This window comes from Mustela erminea, chromosome 2, assembly GCF_009829155.1.
Source record: "Mustela erminea isolate mMusErm1 chromosome 2, mMusErm1.Pri, whole genome shotgun sequence".
In the NCBI taxonomy this organism is placed as follows: domain Eukaryota; kingdom Metazoa; phylum Chordata; class Mammalia; order Carnivora; family Mustelidae; genus Mustela; species Mustela erminea.
The window spans coordinates 30,053,546-30,076,724 of record NC_045615.1 but is presented as its reverse complement, the minus strand read 5'-3'; the positions used below and the strand labels follow the sequence as shown (position 1 = coordinate 30,076,724).

Below are 23,179 nucleotides of genomic sequence, written 5' to 3'. Positions count from 1 at the left end.
TTGGTCTCGGCTGGATTTCTTGTTGATCTTCTGGGGGAGGGGCCTGTTGTAGTGATTCTCAAGTGTCTTTGCCCCAGGCGGAATTACACCGCCCTTACCCGGGGCCGGGGTGAGTAATCCGCTCGGGTTTGCTTTCAGGAGCTTTTGTTCCCTGAGCGCTTTCCGTAGAGTTCCAGAGGACGGGAATACAAATGGCGGCCTCCTGGTCTCCGGCCCGGAGGAGCCGAGAGCCCAGGGCCGCACTCCTCAGTGCGCCCTCAGAGAACAGCGCCCAGTTACTCCCGTCTGCCTGACCTCTGGCCGTGCTCCGAGCTCTCCGAGCCTGCGACCAGTTCAAGGTAACACCGAGCTGCGAGCTTACTGTCGGCTGTCTCTGTAGCCGGCTTTCCCGTTCCAATACCCGCAAGGTCTGCGACACTCAGACACCCCTGATCCTTCTGTGACCCTGCGGGACCTGAGGCCACGCTGACCCCGCGTGGGCTTCGCTCCGTTTTAGCCTCTGGAGCGATGTCCCTCAGCGGAACAGACTTTTATAAGTCCTGATTTTGTGCGCCGTTGCTCCGCCGCTTGCCGGGAGCCGGCCCCTCCCCCCGGGGTCTATCTTCCCGTCGCTTTGGATTCACTTCTCCGCGGGTCCTACCTTTCAGAAAGTGGTTGTTTTTCTGTTTCCAGAATTGCTGTTCTTCTTCTCTTCGATCTGCCGTTGGATTTTCAGGTGTTTGCAATCTTTAGATAAGCTATCTAGCTGATCTCCGGCTAGCTGAAGCAGTCTCAGCCTGCTACTTCTCCGCCATCTTGACTCCTCCCCCGATGCTCCCACTTTAAATGTGTTATTCATGTCATATTCATACCAATTTTCCTGGATTAACTATCATTAAGCCACATTTGACTTATAAGGAATGTGAGACAGATTTCAAACCCTAGTATGTGTGTTTGTGTGTATGTGTGTGTATGTGTGTGTGTGTGTGTATTTATGTGCTTAAAGATTGAGAGGGTAATTCATCTTTTAAAAATATATAAAAATAAATTTCCCAAGGATATCTTTGAAAGAATTGAATATAGGTACGATGGGATATACAGGTTGATGTATTTCTTTTTTTTTTTTTAAGATTTTATTTATTTATTTGACAGAGAGAAATCACAAGTAGATAGAGAGGCAGGCAGAGAGAGAGAGGGAGGGAAGCAGGCTCCCTGCTGAGCAGAAAGCCCGATGTGGGACTCGATCCCAGGACCCTGAGATCATGACCTGAGCCGAAGACAGCGGCTTAACCCACTGAGCCACCCAGGCGCCCAGGTTGATGTATTTCTGACCTACAATTTTTCATTTTGTCATTTTAATTCATGTTTCATGATGTACTGATTTGTATTCATTATTCGTTAAACTTTTATTGAGGCATACAGCAAATAAGGTAAAACAGGCATTAGGTAGTACAAACATGGCAAAAATTCAAATACAATTGAGGAGAGAAACTAGAGATTACTAAAAAAGACTATTCCAAATTGCTTTGCTCTAGAGGGAATGAGGTGTGCACTGTTTACAGCTAACACCCTGATGTTCTCTTTTAAAGTGTTTATTGACTCAGTCATTAATAAAGGTTTCATGAAGTCAAGTTATAATTTTTGAAATATTTTTAAAACATAGAAGTTAAAAGCTGATATTATTCATATCAAAATGTGTACCAGTATGGAGAGCCTGGGTGGCTCAGTGGGTTAAGCCTCTGCCTTTGGCTCAGGTCATGATCCCAGGGTCCTAGGATCAAACCTTGCATCAGGCTTTCTGCTCAGCAGGGAGTCTGCTTCCCTTCCTCTCTCTCTCTCTGCCTGCCTCTCTACCTACTTGTGATCTCTGTCTGTCAAATAAATAAATAAAATCTTAAAAAAAAAATGTGTACCAGTATAAATGAAAATGCTTTTTCATTATATTAACCTATTAACCTCAATATGAGTTATGATGTTTTTTAAAAATATCAGCTATAATGTTAAAAAATAAACTACAGGGAACTCATATTATCATTTATTTATATATTTGTACAACTGTAGTTATGGTAGATTTTAGCATTTTCTTGTTTCATCTGAGAAATCTGGTATGATCTAATATATTTCATTCATCATGAACAAGCAAGAAAAGAAATGAATGTGAATTCATCTAGCCATTCTTTTTTAAATGAAAGAGAAAATTTTATTGTGTGTGTGTGTATATCAGTGTATGCAAGTACCTTTATGTATCAGACAAAACAAGCACATTACTGAAGACAATTTGGTTTGGTTTGGTTTTCTTTCTCCATTTCTTCTTCAGTTTTTAGAGGTCTCAATAGTTGACTAAGCATAGAGCCATGAATGACCCATTACATAATAGCCACAGCATCATTGTATACAAAATATATCATCAAAATATGTATTTCATCTCTTTGGTTAGGCTTATCCTAAGATATCTTATGGTTTCTGGTGCTATTATAAATGAAACTGATTTCCTAATTTCTCTTCCTACAGTTACATTGTTAAGGATATATACTCCAGAAACTACAGAACACTTATGAAAGAAATTGAAGAAGACACAAAAAGATGGAAAAATATTCCATGCTCTTAGATCAGAAGAATAAATATTGTTAAAATGTCTAGGCTGCCCATAGCAATTTATACTTTCAGTGCTATCCTGACCAAAATATCAAAGGCATTTTTCAAAGTGCTGGAACAAACAATCCTAAAATTCGTATGGGACTAGAAAGGACCCTGAATCACCAAGGAAGTGTTGAAAAAGCAAAGCAGAGCTGGGGACATCATGTTGCCTGATTTCAAGCTGTATTACAAAGCTGTGATCACCAAGACAGTATGGTATTGGCGCGTAAACAGACACATAGATCAATGGAACAGAATAGAGAGCCCAGATTTGGATCTTTAACTCTATGGTCAACTGAAATTTGACAAAGGAGGAAAAAATATTCAATGGGGGGGAAACAAACAAACAACAACAACAACAACAACAAAAAACGGTCTCTTCAAAAATGGTGCTGGGAAAATTGGACAACTATATACAGAAGAATGAAACTCAACCATTCTCTTACAACATGCATAAGGATAACTCTAAGTGGATGAAAGACCTCAATGTGTGGCAGGAATTCATCAAAGTCCTAGAGGAGAACATATTCAGTAACTTCTTCAACATCAGCCACTGCAACTTCTTTTAAGACATGTCTCCAAATGCAAGGGAAACAAAAGTAGAAATGAACTTTTGGGATTTCATCAAAATAAAAAGCAAGGTGGGGGGTGAGGGGGAGAGGGAGAAGCAGGCTTCCCTCCAAGCTGGGAGCCCAATGTGGGGCTATGTTCCAGGATGATGGGATCATGACCTGAGCTAAAGGCAGATGCCTAACTGACTGAGCCACCCAGGATGCCCCACTGTTCTTGTCATTTTTAAACTGGATGTGTGCTGTCTCTAATACACAAAAGCACAAAATGTTAAGGTAATTTGATTATTTTTAGCCAAAAATCCTTCTTTAGACTTTTGATTTTATCAAAGATTTATCCTTTATCAAAGGATTTATTCTTTATCAAGGATTCTTTTGAAGATTTCAAAATATATTGTTTTTTGAACAATAGCTATAGGAAATAACTTGTTTGATTTTTTCCAGGGCTGAATGAAATTATATTATGTTATAGGCTAGGGTTAAATGAATCACCTAGCTTCCACATTAGAATATTAACTTCATAATGATTTTGTTCACCAATGAATATACAGTGCCTAGAATAGTGCCTAGGTTAGAGTCAGTGCTCAATATTGATATTTTTGGAATAAATAAATAATATAGTTGTATTGAATTAAAATATACAAAATGAATTAAGTGATGATCATGAGACCAATATACAACACAAATAGAATTTTATACACATATATACAAATATATATTGTACACAAACATGTACTTTATAAAAAAGTTTAATATGGTAAATATTTTCAATTTTATATTTATTGTTGAATTGGTTGCTTCTCTGGGAGCCTGAAAGATAATGTTGCTTTAAAAAATAGTTTAATTAAAAAAAGTAAAAAGCTTAATTTCGAGGCCACTATGTTTGTTTCTTTAAATCCATTTACTAAACTTTTATTTAGAATTTGTAAGTTTTTTTTGTCCTCTTCCAACCATCCACAAGTTTCATTGTATAATTCTTATACATTTGTTAAGTACATAAGGTTATTCTATCCCTCTTCAAAAATGCTGCTACTATAGAAGTCTAGCTCAATATTTTAAATATGATATCATAAAAATAGGCTTAAAAATAATAACCTCAACAACAAAAAATTATCTACTTTGCAATTCTATGACAAATGAAAAAATTAAATGAACATACAAAAATCATTTTTAACATATACAGAAAAACAATATCCAAGATGCCAAGAACTCTGATTTTGAAATTCAAAAATTCAAAAAATTTTCCTAGCTAGTTTGTGATGTATTCATTTAAAAAAAAATCAAAGAAAATATTAAAAACTCTTCATGTTTCTATCTATAGCCCAGAAAATCATTAAGAAACAGTTTAATTTGGTTACAAGATTCTTTATTTTGTAAACTATACATAAACGGTAAAAAAGAAAATGCATTGTACTTTAAATATTACATAAAGTCAACATTAAAATTTATTTTTTAGTGTGTATAAATCAAATGGAAATAATTCACCAATTTTACTTTCAATGGATTGTATATTGGGAGAAAAGTTGACCCACTGTTTAAATTATGATACCGATGTGTAACATTCAATAGGGTTTTCCATTTGTATTATGGGCACAAAACCATAGGTCTGATATACTTAAAAGTGATGGTTTGTCAAAATGTCTACACAATTAATTAACATGCTAACTTAAATACAGCAATTAACGTAATTTTTGTTACAGTTAAATCTTAAATGCTACTCTACACAATAATCATAAACAAGTCCACATGGCAATTATGTAACAATAGAAAAAAAGAAAGAAACATATTCCATTTTCTTCATTCCAGCAGCAGTACCTTTACTGGTATTAATTTGTTAATTAGGTGTGCTTATATATTGCCTAATATCCTATATTGGTATGCATGCTAAAACCTTTCTATTTCTATTTTGCAAGGCACCATACAATACGGTCTCTAAGTTGCGACACTAGTAATAAAAATGGCATAATTCTAGGATTAAATGCAAATTTTTATCTAAAATAAGAAATAAAATAAGAATTGAGATTTTAAAATTTGACACTGAGGCAAATGACAAAACTTTTGTGAAAATGTGATTCAAATGAATCTTTCCTTTTGTCTTCCTCCTTTAAATTCTGCACCCTAAATTGCTGGTCAGAAAGATAAAGAAATCTAGAAAGGTAAAGAAACTATGCTGTTTAAGAGTATTAAAAAATCTACATGAGAATGCTATCCAAATTAAAATAAAAATTAGAAAGGATAACTAAGGTTTTAACTTTCAGAATCCATGGTTTTCTGTACTTGCCATTTTGTAAAATATCCTAGTATTTCCAGAATAATGTCATAATTGAAAGCATCACTATTAATGTAAACACGATGGAGGACTCTACACTTCTCACTGTTTTTCTTACCCTGTGGTATCCCCTCATTCACTGTAGATTTGGGAAGATGCTACTTTGGAATAGCAATTAAGGTCATGCTTATTTTTATAAAATCCTTGGGGCCTAGGCCACAAATAAGTTCCTGTAAATTCAACTTAGACTCTCTCTCAGAAAAATAATGTATACAACCTTGAGCACTGGTTGTTTTTTTATTTGTGGGAGATGTATATAGATTGTTTTTATGAAAACTTCTTGTTTTTATCAGTAGATCTTCCTCACTTTCTTTTGCCTGGCTAGACTTGATATATGTTTTCTTTTTCTCTAAGGCATATAAAAACTCAAAGTAAATGATTTTTATTTAAACATAAAGTTCTATGACATTAGCTCCAATATTTGAAATAATTATACAAAATATATGTGAGTTTTAGAATCATTTTGTTTTGGGGCAAGAAGGTCATTCTCAATAGGTTATCACTTTGTAAATAATAGAAATGTAGATTTTATTGATCTCAGCTCTCAACAATCAGATGTATCCATCATGATCATCACCATCATCATCATCATCCCCTTCATCCTCATCATCATCTTCAATTTCATCTTCATCATTCATAATATCGTCTTCGTCATCTTCATCATCAGTCCATTCATGGAAATCTCCACTTGCAAAATCTCCAGAGATCTCAAAATCAATAGCTTTGGGAAAAAAGTAAGCATTATTATTATTAATGTTATTTGAGTAGTGGGATAATTTGTGGGGGATATGAAATTGTGATGAAAATTAAGCAAATTAGGGATGCCTGGGTGGCTGAGTCTGTTAAGCATCTTCCTTTGGCTCAGGTCATGATCCCAGAATTCTGGGATCATGTCCTGCATTGGGGGTCCTTGCTCAGTGGAGAGCCTACTTTTCCTTCTGCTTTTCCTTCTGCTTACCACTCCCCCTGCTTATGCTTGCCCTCTTTCTCCTTCTCTCTCTGACAAATACATAAAATCTTTAAAAAAAGGAAAATTAAGCAAATTAATAAAATTTTACTTTGCTTTTTAGCTTATTTAGCAAAGATAAGGAAAAATCCATTCTCTAGGGGTGCCTGGGTGGCTCAGTGGGTTAAAGCCTCTGCCTTCAGCTCAGGTCATGGTCCCAGGGTCCTGGGATCGAGCCCCACATCGGGTTCTCTGCCTGCAGGGAGCCTGCTTCCCTTCCTCTCTCTCTGCCTGCTTCTCTGCCTACCTGTGATCTCTGTCTATTAAATAAATAAATAAAATATTTTTAAAAAATCAACTCTCTATCATTTGTTGAAATTTGTGTGCTAAAAAGCAGAATAATGGTATCTGATGTGAAACATCTTCAGTTCAGTAATATTGATCTCAACCCAGTTTTTCTAGAGGTCCATGTGAAACACTGAAATTTATAAAAATAAATAAATAAATTTCTTCCACTAGTGTAGTAAGCAAAATAATTGTTCCCTAAAGATCATCATTTCCTAATTGCTGAAACTGTGAGTATAAACTTAAATGGTGTAAAGGGCTTTGTAGATGTGATTAAATTAAGGACCTTGAGATGAGGAGATTATCCTGGGTTATTCAGTGGGCTCAGGTGATCAAGTGCATCCTTAAAACCAAAGAACCTTTCCCAGATAGAGTCAGAGAGATGCAACGTTGCTAGTTTTGAAGTTGGAGGAAAGGGTCCAATGAGCCAAATGTGAACTGCCTATAGAAGGTGGAAAAGGCAAGGAAACAGATTCTCCTCTAGAGCCTCTAGAAAGTACAGAGATGATGTTTAGTTCAAGAAGACCCATGTTGGCCTTCTGACATATAAAACTGTAAGGTAATACATCTGTGTTTTTAAGTCAATAAATGTATGGAAATTTATTACAATAGCATTAGAAAACTAACATAGCTAATTCAGTACTTTAAAAAATATTTAGAACAAATCCTATAAATGTAATCCAGTGTTTATAAATTGATATCACAATACGACACTTTAAAATCCATATCTTATGTGAGGACAATGTTATTCTTATCCTTCTTCCTCATGCTTCTTCTTAATAATTTCAACATGCTAAGAAAACTCAGAAGTTATGTTCTCAAAACAGTTTCTCTGCTCACCCATTGAATTCATCTCCAATATAACTTATTACATCATAAAAACCTTTTTATGGGCATCAGTGATATTTGTTGTAATTAATAATGTGACCATCTTAAACTACATGTTATAAAGATACTTTCTTTATGTGTAAAGTTATATTAGGTGTGTACTAAATACTACTTCTTCCTACTTAAATCTAATAACAGGAGCTAGAAAACCAAAACCAATCTATTAAAAATATTATGGAATAAATAAGGGCAGAACAGGCATTTAAGCACTACATGGGATTCCTTTATATAGTTTACCATTTCTATTTTTTAAACAATCACAGTCTGTCAGTTTAAAAATTGCATAAAAGATGGGCACCTGGGTGGCTCAGTCAGTTAAGTGTCTGCCTCTGGCTTAGTTCGTGATCCCAGGGTCCTTGGATCAAACCTGGCCTTGGGCTCTTTGCTCAGCAGGGAGTCTGCCTCTCCCTCTCCCTCTACTCTTCCACACCCTCCTTCTACTCTCTTTCTCATAAATAAAATATTTATTTTTTAATTGCATAAAGGATACAACTAAACATTATCTAAAATACAAGACTAACCAAGTACTTTATTTTCATTTTTGGTCATGTATATTAATTAAGACACAACCCATTAATTCCTAGTACATACTTGTGTGCACGAGCATGTGAGTGTGCATGTTGTGTTTTTGTGTATGTACAACTAAATGACTTTTTAATGAAAACTACCAATGTACAAACAAAAATACTCATTTGGAATTTGCATTTTGAAAAAATATTTTGTGAAGCAAAAAAGATACTGCATTTAAGACTCTAAAATACATGTATGGGATGATCAATTTAACTCATATTATTTTTAGGTCTATATATAATATCATGTTCATAAAAAGAATTAGAATATTAATTATAATTTACCCTTCAAACATTTAAACTATATTTTTCCACCCAAATATAAGGAAATATGCTCAGATAGCTTCAACTGATGGTCTTTTACTCTTAAAATGTTAGCTTTTCTTTTGCAAGTTTGCCTGCATACCCTCTAAGTCAATTTCTTCAAAGGTACACAGACAGAAGGGTGTCATATGGGGACAAGGCACACACTAGGGTTAGCTGACCTAGAATAGAGTGGATGACAAGAGTCCTCCTTACTTGAGAAGAAAACAGAAGGTATTTAATATCCTTTCTGTGTTTGAAGTAGTGAAAAGAACCTTAAAATATCTGAGTTGTGCTATTCCATTTATTATTTATGCAAGTTTTTCCTATGCTAGAAGTGACTCTTTCTGTCATGCCTCCCCCCATATATTTGCTATTCTTTGCATAGAGTATGTCCTCATTAAGTGCTTGAACAAATGAACGAGAGTCTTAAGAACTTATCCAGTGCTTGAGAAATTACTAAATAACTCTTCTTCTTACCACAATCTGCAACACCATTTGTTCTGGATCCCATTACTTCATTTCCATATCTGTCAACACACCAGCATTGTCCGACACTGCCATGGCATTGTGTTGGCTTGTAGTAACCATCTTCATCACATAGGGGGATGTACTGTCCTGTGAAGCACACACACACATACAAAGATTATAAATAAATTGTGTTCTTTTTTTGATGGTCACCAATTATGCACTAATTCACTCAAGACATACACACACATGGAGTTTCCACTCCAGGTTATGAACTAATGATTCGTGTTGAACAAAATAGGTAAGGTCACTGCTATCATGGAGCAGGCCATTGTTTCTTTTATTAAGCACATTTACTATTCCTCTTTCTCATTCTGCAAAGGGTATTGTTCCCAGAGGCATAATACAGAATTAGAACCTAGTTAACGCCATGTGTATTACATCATCCAGTCCACTCAGCATGGCATATCAAACCCTTTACCATCATCACTGCTAAGATTTTACTTTCATTTTCCCAAATTTTCGTTCATATATTCCAAGCTCTTTCCATCCACATCAGGCTGTTTTCCCCAAATTCAATACTGCTTGATCTTTGCATTTATCTTTTTCTCATCTGGAATCCATCCACCCTCCCTCCCCCTTACATTTTAAGATTTGACTTAAATATGACCAGTTATATGAAGCCTTCTTTTAAGCTAGAGGATTTCTGATATACTTCAACTGTGTGTGCGTGTCTGTGTGTGTAGTTTATTATTGCTTGCTCCCACTGCTATACTGTGATATCCTCTATATTGGGAATTTTAGACTCTCTTGGTTTTGACTGTCATATTAACAACTCTTAAAGTCAATCTAGTGGGAAAAACAGACATTTATTTTCACATCTATAATACTTAACATAGTATCTGGCACATTGCTAATGATAAACATTTAACTGATAATTTATAAGTGAATTCACTTTCTTCAATGTTTACATCAATACAACAATGTAAGATTTAGGAGAGTAGAAAATTTTCTTGTCTTTCTTGACTTTTTTTTTTTTTCTCAGTGACCAGACATACTAAAGTTATCTAGTGAAAGAAAAAAAAAAAGTGCAGAATAAGTTGATAAAACATGAAATTCTTTCAATTCATTTAGTCTCATAAGCACATGGGATCATAATTTTATCTCTTAAAAAATTCCAAAATTCTGATACATAAATAATTTAATTTTAAAATTGTAAATCTTTTGAAAGATTTGGTTTTTCAATGAAGTAGACATTAATGAGCACTAAATATGTTTTTATTTGGTAACTTCAAATAATTAAATACTGAATTTTAATCCTTGATCAAATCTAAAATATTTTTCAACTGAATTTCAATGTCTTCTCCTATTGTACATGGATAAACTTTGCTTTGTGGAAACAAAGAAAGCTATGCATGAATGTATTATTTCATTTTTGGACTGTGGTATGATATGAATTTTGTAACATAGCTAAAAGAAACATGACACATTGTAATTTTATCACTGGTATTCCTCACATCTAAAAATGCTTTATAACAAAAAGAATTAGCCTTTTCATTTTGAACTATGGATTTTCAAGTAATATAAAAAAAATCATCTAAACACACAATGTTGTAATTACAAAGATAGCAGGTCATAATAATCAGACTCAAAAACATTATAAAATTATGTGCCATTAAATACTCAAGGGCATTAACATATATGGGGAAAAAAACAAAAACAAAAACATCACATATGTGGCATTCTGCATTGGATCCTAAAATACAAAAAGGACTTCAGTGGGAAGACTGGTGAAATCCAAATAAAGTGTAAGTCTTAATAAATAGAATTATAACAATGTTTATTTCTTAGACTTAACAAATAGACAATGGCTGTTTGGTATAGTAAGATGGTAACTTTGGGGGAGGCTGAAAAAAGGATGTATGCAAACTATGCAGGCAAACTAACTTTGTAAAATTTATTTAAAATTGCCTGAAAAAAGAGTTTATTTAAAAATTGTATGAATACTGTTATGCTGGAAATTAAAAAAAAATTGTATGTCTAAAAGAATAAACAAAATAATCATAAATAATCGCTTAATAATCTTGACTGTTCTAACATTTTAAGGCTCTGAGTGAAATTTGTTATCAACTATCTAGTACATATATATTGATTTGCTAAAAGTAAGTTAGTAAAAAGTCCTGAAGAAAAACAAAAAGTCTTTTGAATTTCCCTGAGGTACTCAGGGGATACTTTTATCCATCTTTCACCCATTTCTCTCTCTCTGTCTCTGTCTGTCTGTCTCTCTCTCTCTCTCTCTCTCTCTCTCTATATATATATATATATATGCATGCCATTGTTCTTGAATTGTTAACAATAGAATTAGGATTAAAGTTTCTGCTGATGCTTTAACTTTAGCATTGTTTAAATCTCTTTTTCACTTAATAACTTTCAAAATGAACATTATATTAGGGTAATAAAACAGACATAATATCTTTCAATAGGTAAGATAATAAAAGTAAGTTTAATGGCTTTCAAAAACTTCATAAATTTTGTTACTGAAATTTAGTGTCGTCTATCTTTGTTGGATTAATATTGATTTTATGTTGCTGTTTCCCTGGGGTTATTTATGTAAGCAATAAAGGCTTCAGAAGAATGATCTATTACTCACCTAGGAGCTTCTTTACCCCTTGCCGCTTCTGAATATTGCTGAGCTCCGTCTGGCAAGGTGGGTCTGCAGTGACATTAAAAATGTTACTTCAAGGATTATAGTTAAACAAAGAAGTATAATTTTTATGTTATCAGACTTATGTTGGTCTTTACATGGCTTAAAAAGAAATATATTATACGTCAATTTCTTTTATAGATTACATACATATAGATCGCAGATGTGTATCTATCTGTATACACTGAGAAAGAAAGTCAGAGACATAGGGACAGAGGAGAGAGAGAGAGAGAGAGAATGGCTTTCCTAATTTCTGAAACTAGAATACCTTGATTTTCTTCAGAGAGACCAAATTGGATGAAAAAAAAAATGATACAAAATATATGATGGACAATGGTTCTTATCATTTACTTTTAAAGGGTCAATCAACCCAGCAATGTAACTCCAACTGATGGACTAATGCCCAAACAATTAACTGATTATTTCTCCCTCATTTATAACATCTCTATGATACAGAGAAGTAGATTTACACTTAAAAAAGTAATCTAAAAAAAGTCAATGCTCTTTCTAGTTATATCAGACATACTATTACAAATTTTGATCCTGAATAATGCTGACAGGCTTTAGTCTTTTTAGTTTCATCTAGATGCTTCAAGTATGCATGTAGTGTGGAAATAAAACATAACATACCATAATTTCTGATATGCCATCTTTTAAAAAAACTTAAATTTAAAATTAAGCATGACTTTTTTTTCAAACTCAACCACTTAAAGGAGAATATTTTCAGAGAAATACAAAATTCTAAATAGAAACAATATAGCCTGGTATAAATATATAAATATAAATATATATATATAATTATATATATTCTTATATAATAAATATATTTTCTAATTTATAATATTCAAGCAGGTCAATGTATTTTAGGTCATTTTCTAAAACTTGTTGTATGACAATGCATCATAAATTATTGAAAAAGCAAGCCAATAAACTAGTTCCTATTTTCCTATACTACAACTTTTTAGGAAAAAGTTAATGTATAGATAACTGAAATAATTTAAAAAGCATTACACTAATTTTATAATATCCAGTTATTAAATTTGCATGTAACAGTGTAATGAGGAAATGAGACAAAGTGCTTAATATATATTTTATAATTAAAATTTATAAGAACAACAAGTCTTTTTCCTTGGGAAATCTAAAATGTGAAGAAAAAGTAATTTTTTTGAGAGAGAGAAACAAAATAAGAAACAGATTTTAACTACAGAGAACAAACTGAGCATTACCAAAGGGAAGGTGGACGGAAGGATGGGGAAAATAGGGGGTGGGGATTAAAGAGTACACTTATCATGATAAGCCCTGAGTAATGTATAGATTTGCTGACTCAGCATATTGTACACCTAAAATGAATATAATACTGTATGTTAACTATACTGGAATTAAAGCAGAAAAACTTAATTTAAAAAATGGGGACGCCTGGGTGGCTCAGTTCGTTAAGCAGCTGCATTCGGCTCAGGTCACCATCCAACCATCCTGGGATCGAGTCCCACATTGGTCTCCTTGCTCGGCAGGGAGCCTGCTTCTCCCTCTGCCTCTGCCTGCCACTCTGTCTGCCTGTGCTCCTCTCTCTGTCTCTGACAAATAAAAAAAAAAAAAAAAAATTTAAGATTTTATTTATTTATGTGACAGACGGAGATCACAAGTAGACAGAGAGACCGGGAGAGAGAGAGGAGGAGGGGGAAGCAGGCTCCCTGTTGAGCAGAGAGCCCCATGTGGGGCTCCATACCAGGACTCTGGGATCATGACCTGAGCTGAAGGCAGAGGTTTTAATCCACTGAGCCACCCAGGTGCCCCAATAAATAAAATCTTTAAAAAAAATGTAGTGATATTTAGGGAGAGAAAAACAAGGTGCAAAATGGTACAAACAGTATGACACTGTATGCATATTATATAATAAACACAATAGTGTGACTTCTTCATCAAAACATATGTGTTCATGTAAATGTACAAATAGTGGATTGGAAACTAGATTTGATGGTCTACCAGAGTGGAGTGAGAGGAGATTGGCTTGGGATGGAATGCAAGAAAGATCTCAACTTTATAATGCTTTTAAAATTTAATTTAAAAAAATCTTGATGTGAATATGACAAAATATTGACAATTTGTATTTTTGGGTGATGGGTACATGGATATCTGTTAAATTGTTCTTGTAGTATTTTGGGTTTTCTTAATTTCTAGAAATTAAAAAGAATCTAATCTTTCAAAAGAAAGAAAAATTATTTTTGAGAAATCTAAATAATTAGTTTATTGTTCTACTTTATTTTGAAATTGATCTAATCTCTTTGTTTTTCCTAATAATAACGTGGGTCTCTTATACTAAATATTAAAATAATAGGAATCAAGTTACATAGTATGAGCTTCTAGACTAGACATTTAAAAATTTACGGCCCTCTAAATATACTATTTAGAACCCAGAGGAAAAATTTGAGCTGAAGTTTCAATATTATGTTGAAAGCATTTTTTTCTAATTGCTATGGGTTAATTATTGCAAAGTAAAATATTATTTCTATATATTTTCTATGATATTGTCTGAATTCTCTCCCTCCCCCTCTGTCTGTCCCTTCCTCTGCCAATCACCCTGCTCATGCTTTTTCTCTTTCAAAATAAATAAATAAATAAATAAAAACATTTCGAGAAAAATCACGACAGATTCAGCTGTTCATCTACACAAAGTATTTGATTTTGAAATATTTCTCTTATTATTTATAAGACAGTTCTGTCTGGCCTTTAACTTAGGTATACTTGGAATGCTTAATTAAGATTTCAACTATCATTTAAAATAAGTTGCAAAGATATTTGTGTATGTATTAACTATTACTTATATATTATATGTTTATATATCATATATATTACTCTAACATATAGTCAAATATGCTATATATCACTCCAATTACAACAAAGGAATTTGTTTTATTGAATAAATAATGAGGAAAAACACCCTCTAAGGTGAAACATTTGAAAAAATGTTTTTAAATGAATGGTTATTATTTTTCATGAAATTAATTAATGAGCTAACTCTTACTGTTATTCTTATTTACAGAGCTTTTGTAACATTTTCTAACATATTAAAGTAGTAAGCATAATTAGCCAAATTCTCCAAACTTTGGGGAAGATGTATACATCCTTTCACTTGCTCAGGTACCATCTATTAAATTATTTCTGCCATGTAGTAAATGATTTCAGAGAAGATTTTCATGTGACTATAAAGTTTTTAGCCCTTTGGGTGAATACTGCTTAATAAATATAAAGTATATAAAGCAAAATTTTTCTTTGGGTACCTTTAATCAGTTCTACAAATACAGCTGCAAAACGCAGAAATGTTTCAAAATGAAAGTATTCATTTCTGTAGAAGAAACTTCCAGAATTTTTCATAATATTTTTTAAAAGTTCATGAATAAACACTAAACATGGCCATCATAATACTAAAAAAATTGACTGAAATAACATCACGAAAAGACCACATATCTTTTATAGTATTTTACCAGTATTTGCTTTTCTATTCTTTTTTTTTTTTTTAAAGATTTTATTTATTTATTTGACAGAGAGAGATCACAAGCAGGCAGAGAGGCAGGCAGAGAGAGAGGAGGAAGCAGGCTCCCTTTTGAGCAGAGAGCCCGATGCGGGACTCGATCCCAGGACCCTGAGATCATGACCTGAGCCGAAGGCAGCGGCTTAACCCACTGAGCCACCCAGGCGCCCTGCTTTTCTATTCTTTAGATGATTTAAATGCACACTGGTCGTTAAAACTATCATGTAGGTTTTTTGAAGTGGCAATTGCCTAGTAAGCAAATATGCAATAATAAAATCAACTGTGTGTGTGTGTGTGTGTGTGTGTGTGATTTAAAGTATTTTAATAAAGAAAATCTAGTTTTAAACCTTATTTAAAATTATTTATAAGTAATTAAACTACTCTACAGATACTGCTATTGATTCACTGCTAATCAATTTACGGATAATCCTTTCATCTCTAGTTATTAAACTATCACTAATATGTGGAGAGGTAATTAAGATAGTAAAAGTCCCTATGAAAAGCTGCGAATAACTAAAACAGTTTTAAGTAACTTGTACATTCTCTTAGCCATCAAGAATTTTAAAAATGAGGTGACAATAACAGGTGTATCACGTTAGACTAATTCCCAGTTTGTTTTTTTTTTAAGTTAGCATCAAAATTACATGTACTATTTTTCCATAGTTTCTGTAAATTTTATCATAATGTGAGTTTTTTTGGATCTTCTTCTCTTAGCTTAATTCTAATCACCCTTAGATTGATTGTGTAAGCATGGTTTCAATGTTACATTGCATTTCCCTGTAAAGAAGGATGCCTAAAGAACTAGCATCACCCCAACTCCTCCAGTTACCTTGCCTCTTCCAGAGAATCAAGGTACTTTCCTTGCTAGTGAATTTTTACAAAGCTAAGTTATTTTTATAAGTTTGAAGGCCAAGTCATTTTAAAATCAAATGAGTAAAAATAACTTTATGGTGAATGCAGTGGTTCATTCAGCTCATTTAATAAGATCACAAAATAGAACATTAAAACTCCACAGTATAGTGATAAAAAAACCATTTATTTTACACCATGGGGAAAGCAGATAGCAAATTAATTTTAATGATTACTTTTAATATCTATGTTCTCCTATCTCTATGTGCTTCTTGGTGGTTCATAATGGAAACTGTAATGAAGTGCATTAATATGAAATATTAATTACTATTTTTCATCTTGTTTAGCATGTTTTGTATCCCTAGCAGAGTTATTTTGTTTAATATGCTGCTTATTTGCTCCTTTATTAAACACTCTAATGAGAAAAATATCTACTAAAATGAATGGGGTAGAATGTACTCTTTTTTTTTTTTTTAAATCATGAAGAAATAGATAAAATGTGACATACAGGCCAACTATCTGTATCAGTAGGTGTCTCATCTTTTACCTTGCTGTCTCTGGAAGCAGTAGCACCATTCATTGTTAGATATCAAACTGTCCTTGTATGTGTCACAAGAGTTGAAGAATGCCTTGGTACACTGTTCATTCTTATCAAGGTAAATGCTTCCGAGCTCTGACTGGTCCAGTAGAAGGTCATAGTTTGTATCAAGTCTATTAAACATCCAGCCAAGTGAATCCTTGCAAATTGGCAAAATACTGGTATCAAATCCTAAAGGCAAAGATAGAAAATAATTAGCTAAATCCAGAAGTCACAATCAGCAGCAAGCAATATAAGGGAATGTAATAGTTAGTTTCTGTCAGAGCACCTACTTAACAGTCAGAAATAAGGCTTTAAACTCATCTTGGGTAATTCATTTCCAAGTAAAGTGGAGATGGTAATACCTACCTTTCAGGATAGTTATGAGGATTAATTAACCAGAATATAAAGTAGCTAGTAGTAATTAGTCATTCACTCAATGGCACTTATTACTGTAATTTTATTAGATATATTTCCATTCTTTTGAGGGTTCAAACTTTTTCTTAATAAATAGGTTGTCATGATGAATGCCTTTTTAGATGTATATAGGTATTACTGAATAATAATGTCCTATTAATAAAGAAATATAATTCATCTTCATCCCAAGGAATTCTATGAAAAGTAAAATTTTAAGGAAAGTAAGGTGAATACATAATAAATAATAGCATCAAATGCTCTATATCTTTGTGGAACCATGGTGATTGTGGTATTTCACAAATAATACATATCCTGACAAAAAATAACCATCATGTAATTTACACAGGTACTCACTCTGTCTTCTGTTTCACTCAAGGCAATTTTTACAATTACAAATATGCTATAATGGGAGACAGTAGAGAGCACTGGATAAGCACAGATATACAGGGATGTCAGACTGGGTTGGCACCCAAGGTGCAAACTGCTGAAGTGTGGGTTTCTCTGGATAAGCCACAGGACCCACTAACGCTCCATGTCCTTAATAGCATTACAAGTGATGTCAATGTTTCGAAGCATAATTTAAAAATTTACTTTCAACTAGTCTTTGTCAGGTTTAAATCAGCTTTAACAGGTATTTTGGTAGACCACTTGCTGTTTTATTTGCTACTTTCCCTTCATTACAAGTGAAAGTTAAATAATAACCCTAACTGGTGTGAAAAAGAGAATGTGCTTGGAATTGTGGAGACTTTTTGAAAACTGAATATTCAAAGAATTTAATCTTCAACGGCAGGGGTTGAAGAGTAGTTTAACCGTTTATGAATGAAATTCTCACATGCATTTAATTTTATATTCTAGTATATAACCTATTTTGATAAATACTTTTTATACTCCAAGGTGTATAAATAATTGAAACATGCACATATGTTTAATAAATTTTAAACACAATAGAACTAAGAGTTTACCTTTCAAAAAGAAATGAAATTCTTGCAGAGAGCATGTCTGGTGAATGATAAATTTGTTGAAGTGTAATAATGTTTTAGATCCAGAATATTGAGGTATCTGACTTACATTCAGGTCACTGGCCCGGGTCCTGGCACTACCTTGCTTGGTTAAGTTATTATATCTAGATTTTAATATTCATATCTAGATAATGTGAAGATTTTTCAAACATGATCTCTATGTTACCTTGAAGATCAAGAATACAGTGAGTTTATGCTATTTGAATAATATGTTTAGACACAAAACTGTGTTACAAGAGTCATCAGAATCATAAGTAACAAAAGGAATAAACATAAAATTATTTTAATATTTTAAATTATATACTTTCAATATGATCTAATTTAGTTGATGCTACAAGTATAAAATGAAATTAATTTGGAAAAGTTGTTTCCTGTCTTATCTTGAACTTTTAGAGCAGTACATACTAACTGATAAGTTTGAGAAATCTTGGATAACACTGTCATAGTCTATATACACACACACACACACACACACACACACATACATAGTCACTATATATATATAACAAATATAATGTATGTATGCATAATTATTTATTGTATTTATTAAATATATATAATTCTTGACTTTTGCAGCAAGATCAATGTAAAATTAAAAAAAAATTCTAGATCTAGGTAGAAGGCTCACTTCTGTCATCACAATAAAAACTTAGAGCTTTCACCCAATTTCTGAAGCCTATTTTGTCTTACATAAATACAGTTATTCTAACTTCTTTATAATTAGAATTCCTATTACTATACTTACAAATAATTTTTTTATACTGAGAGTTTCTTTTTATAAATATTTATTTATTTATTTTCGAGAAAGAGAAAGCACGAGTGGGGAAGGCAAAGGGAGAAGAAGAGAGAATCTCAAGCAGACTCCATGCTTACATTAGAGCTCCATAGAAAGCTCAATCTCAGGACCCTGAGATTAGAACCTGAGGTGAAACTAGTAGTCTGACACTCAACTGTCTTGTACCACCCAGGAAACCCTATATCAAGAGTTTATTACAAAGAGTAGAGCATTGAGTACTGCATTTTTTTCCAAGTCTGAAAATCTCTGCCTTTTGATTAAAGTGTTTAGACTATAGGCATTAATATTATATCAATATGGTTGTGTTTAAAACTTGATGCTGGTATTGGGGGGACTAGGTGGCTTGCTCCATTAAGCAACCCACTCTTGGTTTCAGCTCTTATCTCAGGGTCTTGTGATTGAGCTCTGAATCAGGCTCTGCACTCATCAGGGAGTCTGTTTGTGGAGTCTCTCTCTGCCCCCTCCCCAACTTGCGCATGCTCTCTCTCTTTCTCTCTCTAAAATGAATAAATTAATATTTTTTTGATTATTAAAAATATTTTATTTATTTGAGAGAGAGAGTGAGTAAGAGAGAGCATGAGAGGGTAGAAGGCCAGAGGGAGAAGCAAACTCCCTGCAGAGCTGGAAGCCTGATGTGGGACTTGATCCCAGGAGTCTGGTATCATGACTTGAGCTGAAGGCAGTTGCTTAACCAACTGAGCCACCCAGTGCCCTAAATAAATAAATCTTAAGTAAAACAAAACAAAACAAAAAAACCCCTTCATATTGATGTTATTTTATTTGTCCTCTTTTATTTGTCCTCTTATTATTTGTTGTTATTGTTTCTCCTTTCCTGTTCTGTTTTGGATTAAATGTGTTGCTTTTGTATTTTTATTGTTCCCACTTAATTTCCACTATTAGTTTATGTGGTAGGCAAAATAATAGCCCCTCAAAGATTTCCACATTCTAATCCCTGGATCTTTGTGGTATTACATCACTAAAGGGACTTGAATTTGCAGATGGAATTAAGTGTATTAATCAGCTGATTTGGGAGATTATTGTGGATTATTTGGATAAACCCAATTTAATTAAATAAAACCTTAAGGGTGAAAAAGTTCTCCCAGCTAATAGGCAGAAATGAGACAAAGAGAAAATTCTCCCAGATAATAGAAAGAAATGAGAGAGAAAAACAAATAAAAAGAAACAAAACAAAACAAAACACATGGCTTTGAAGGTGGAATGTGGGTGGTGTCTAGCATCTGGGACTAGCCAAGAAGGATTAGAATACTCAGTTCTATAACTGCAAGGACCTGATTTTTTTTTTTTAAAGACTTTATTTAGACAGCAAGCAGGGAATGTGTGTGTTGGAGAGTCCCAAGACAGAATCTCCAGCATACTCTGTGTTGGGTGCAAAGCTGGCCTTGCAACAGATCCTAAAGCCCTGAGATCATGACCTGTGCTGAAATCAAGATTTAGATGCTTAACTGGCTTAGGCACCCAGGAGTCACAAGGAATTGAATTTTGACTACAACCCAGCTGCTTATAGAACTGGATCCTCTTGGGGCACCTGGGTGGCTCAGTTGGTTAAGACTCTGCCTTCACTCAGAGTGGTCATGATGCCAGGGTCCTGGGATTGAGTTCCACATCAGGCTCCTTGCTCAGTAGAGTCTGTTTCTCCCTATATTTTTCCCCCTGCTCATGCAATCTCTCTATCTCTCTCTCCCTCTCTGTCTCTCAAAAATAAATAAAATCTTAAAAAAAAATAAAAAAATAAAAAAAAAAATGATTCTCTCCTAGAGCTTCCAGCAAGTTATGTAGCCCTCAAAAACCTTGATTTTAGTGTGGGGAGACCTGTGTTGGACTTCTGACCTACAGAACTATGAAATAAAAATTTGTGTTGCCTAAGATACCAAATTTTGTGGTAATCTGTTACATTCATAAGAGAAAACTAATGTAGTTTATGAACTATATTTTGTTTTTTGCTGGTTGCCCATGGATGATAGCATACATCATTAATTTACCACAATCTACCTTTAAATAATATTGTACCACTTCATTTATGTGGATAAGAAATTTGTCAGAGTACACTGAACTTCTTTACATTTTCACATCCTCAATGTGAAAACCACATCCAAGTGGGCATTTCCCACTAACCCAGTATACCGACCTTCCTCCCATGTTCTCAATGATAAAGATCCATGAGAACTGCAATCAAGAATCAATCCAATAAATCCCAAGATTTTGTAGAAAATCATGCAACATTAGTATATTTATGAATTATTATAAATGATCCCATTTTATTTATACTCACATAAAACATATAGGTGAATATTTACAGCAATTTTACTTATAATTGCAAAACTGGTGACAACCCAAATGTCTTTCAGTTGGTGAATGGATAAACAAAGGATTGTATATCTATGTAGAGAATAGTATAAACATAGGTGTTGAGGCTAAATTAATTCCAGAATAAACGTCTGTTCTGCACTTGCCATACAAAGCTTAAAAGCTATTCTTAAAAGACTCAAGTTGATGCCAAGTTATTTAATTTCATGCCAGAACAAAACAGAACACTGTAGAGAAATATCACAAAATCCAGCAACCAATAATTTAAAATTCACAATGTTCGGATCCAATTAAAATTTACCAAGCATGCCAAGAAGTATAAAAATATGACCCATAATTTGGAGAAATCATAATCTTGAAAATATACTCAGAAATTGCAATGATGATGAGATTAGTATACATGGATTGTAAAAATAACTATATTTTTTTCTTCACTATTCTGAATGCGTCTATATTGTTGTGTCTGAAGTATAATGTGACCCCCTAAGTATGGCAAATAGGACTCTGTGTGTGTGTATGTGTGTGTGTGTGTGTGTGTGTGTGTGTGTGTGTAGAGGATCTATATATGGAATGCCCTCTGATAGTCATCACATATGATCAAATCTGCTAGTTTTTCTATACAAGATGAGAGAGAAAAAAATAACTAAGGGACAATCTAAACTTATGAATTGAAATAAGATATTAGCAATTTGATACAACAGAATACTCAAAAACAACCTTGAGAGTCTGAATATTGCTTAAAATTACCTTATTACAAATTTGGAGATAATACACAGTTGTGTAAAAATTAAGAGTAGATGTCATTTGTTGGTTATGATTCTACATGTGTTGAACTTAAGGACTTTGACATTCCTTGACTTTATTGAAGTTTCTTCTTAGATCATTGTTTTTAAAAAGTTCTCCTCTCTCAAATATTACTCTTTTCACAAAATGTTATGATAGTTTTCTAAGTAGAGGTAACCCAGAGCTCAATCTGTAATTAATGTAATGTTTGGGATATACATATGTTCAGTGATGTTAAAAATAATCAATATGTGGGGCACCTGGGTGGCTTAATCCCAGGACCCTGAGCCCAAGGCAGAGGCTTAATCCACTGAGCCACCCAGGTACCTGACCTCACACATACATTGTATTTTAACTAAATATTTTAGTATTTTAACTAAAACATTGATTAAAGAATGCACAAGTTAGTTGGACAAGTTAGTGCTTAGAGGATATGATCTGAATCCACTTTTGTTTTGTTTCATTTTCTCCATGATGCATATTTGCTCATTGGTAGGTTTTGTCTGAAGAACTCCTCTGGAAAACTTCATTTCTTCACCTCAGCTTCAGTTAACAAAAAAAATTGCAGTCTCCCTTTAAGGTTACTATTTAATAACTACTATACTATTAACAGACTGCAACAAATATGGGTTAATTGGCATTTCAAAATTTCAAGATGTCTAATTTCATGTAATGGTAAGAACTCCAAAATGATTCTTCCTAGCTGGGGATTTTTTTTTTTTAAGATTTTATTTATTTATTTGACATAGAGAGAGATCACAAGTAGGCAGAGGCAGGCAGAGAGAGAGAGGGGGAAGCAGGCTCCCTGCTGAGCAGAGAACCTGATGTGGGGCTCGATCCCTGGCCCCTGAGATCATGACCTGAGCTGAAGGCAGAGGCTTACTTAACCCACTGAGCTACCCAGGTGGCCCCCCCATTGCTTCTCATTCATATGACTCAACTATTGTCCACAATAAATATCTTTGCACTTCCTGTCCAGAAATAAAATTCCAAAACAACAGCAACTTTCCTTTGCTTTGACATCAAAAAAGTAACAGTTCATGGCTATCTGACTGGCAGGCTTTCCTGCTAAAATTCAAGCCATTACCCACTTGTCTGGAAACACATATAGAATAGTAGCTCTGTTAAAATCTGTCTCTCAATTTGA

The 23,179-nt window shown here is 33.6% G+C and overlaps 1 protein-coding gene across 3 annotated transcripts in view; it reads right to left on the bottom strand.

Annotated features, from left to right (window-relative positions):
* Window positions 1-5,907: 5,907 nt before the first annotated feature.
* Window positions 5,908-23,179, bottom strand: part of SPOCK3 (SPARC (osteonectin), cwcv and kazal like domains proteoglycan 3) — a 488,976-nt gene continuing 471,704 nt past the window's right edge. For all 3 annotated transcript variants that reach the window (XM_032332597.1, XM_032332598.1, XM_032332596.1), the window contains 4 exons: window positions 16,663-16,884; window positions 11,684-11,746; window positions 9,046-9,183; window positions 5,908-6,235 (listed from right to left, as the gene is read on the bottom strand). In XM_032332597.1, the coding sequence (XP_032188488.1) occupies window positions 6,066-6,235; window positions 9,046-9,183; window positions 11,684-11,746; window positions 16,663-16,884 (593 nt within the window). In that variant the 3' untranslated portion in view covers window positions 5,908-6,065. The remainder of the gene's footprint in view (window positions 6,236-9,045; window positions 9,184-11,683; window positions 11,747-16,662; window positions 16,885-23,179) is intronic.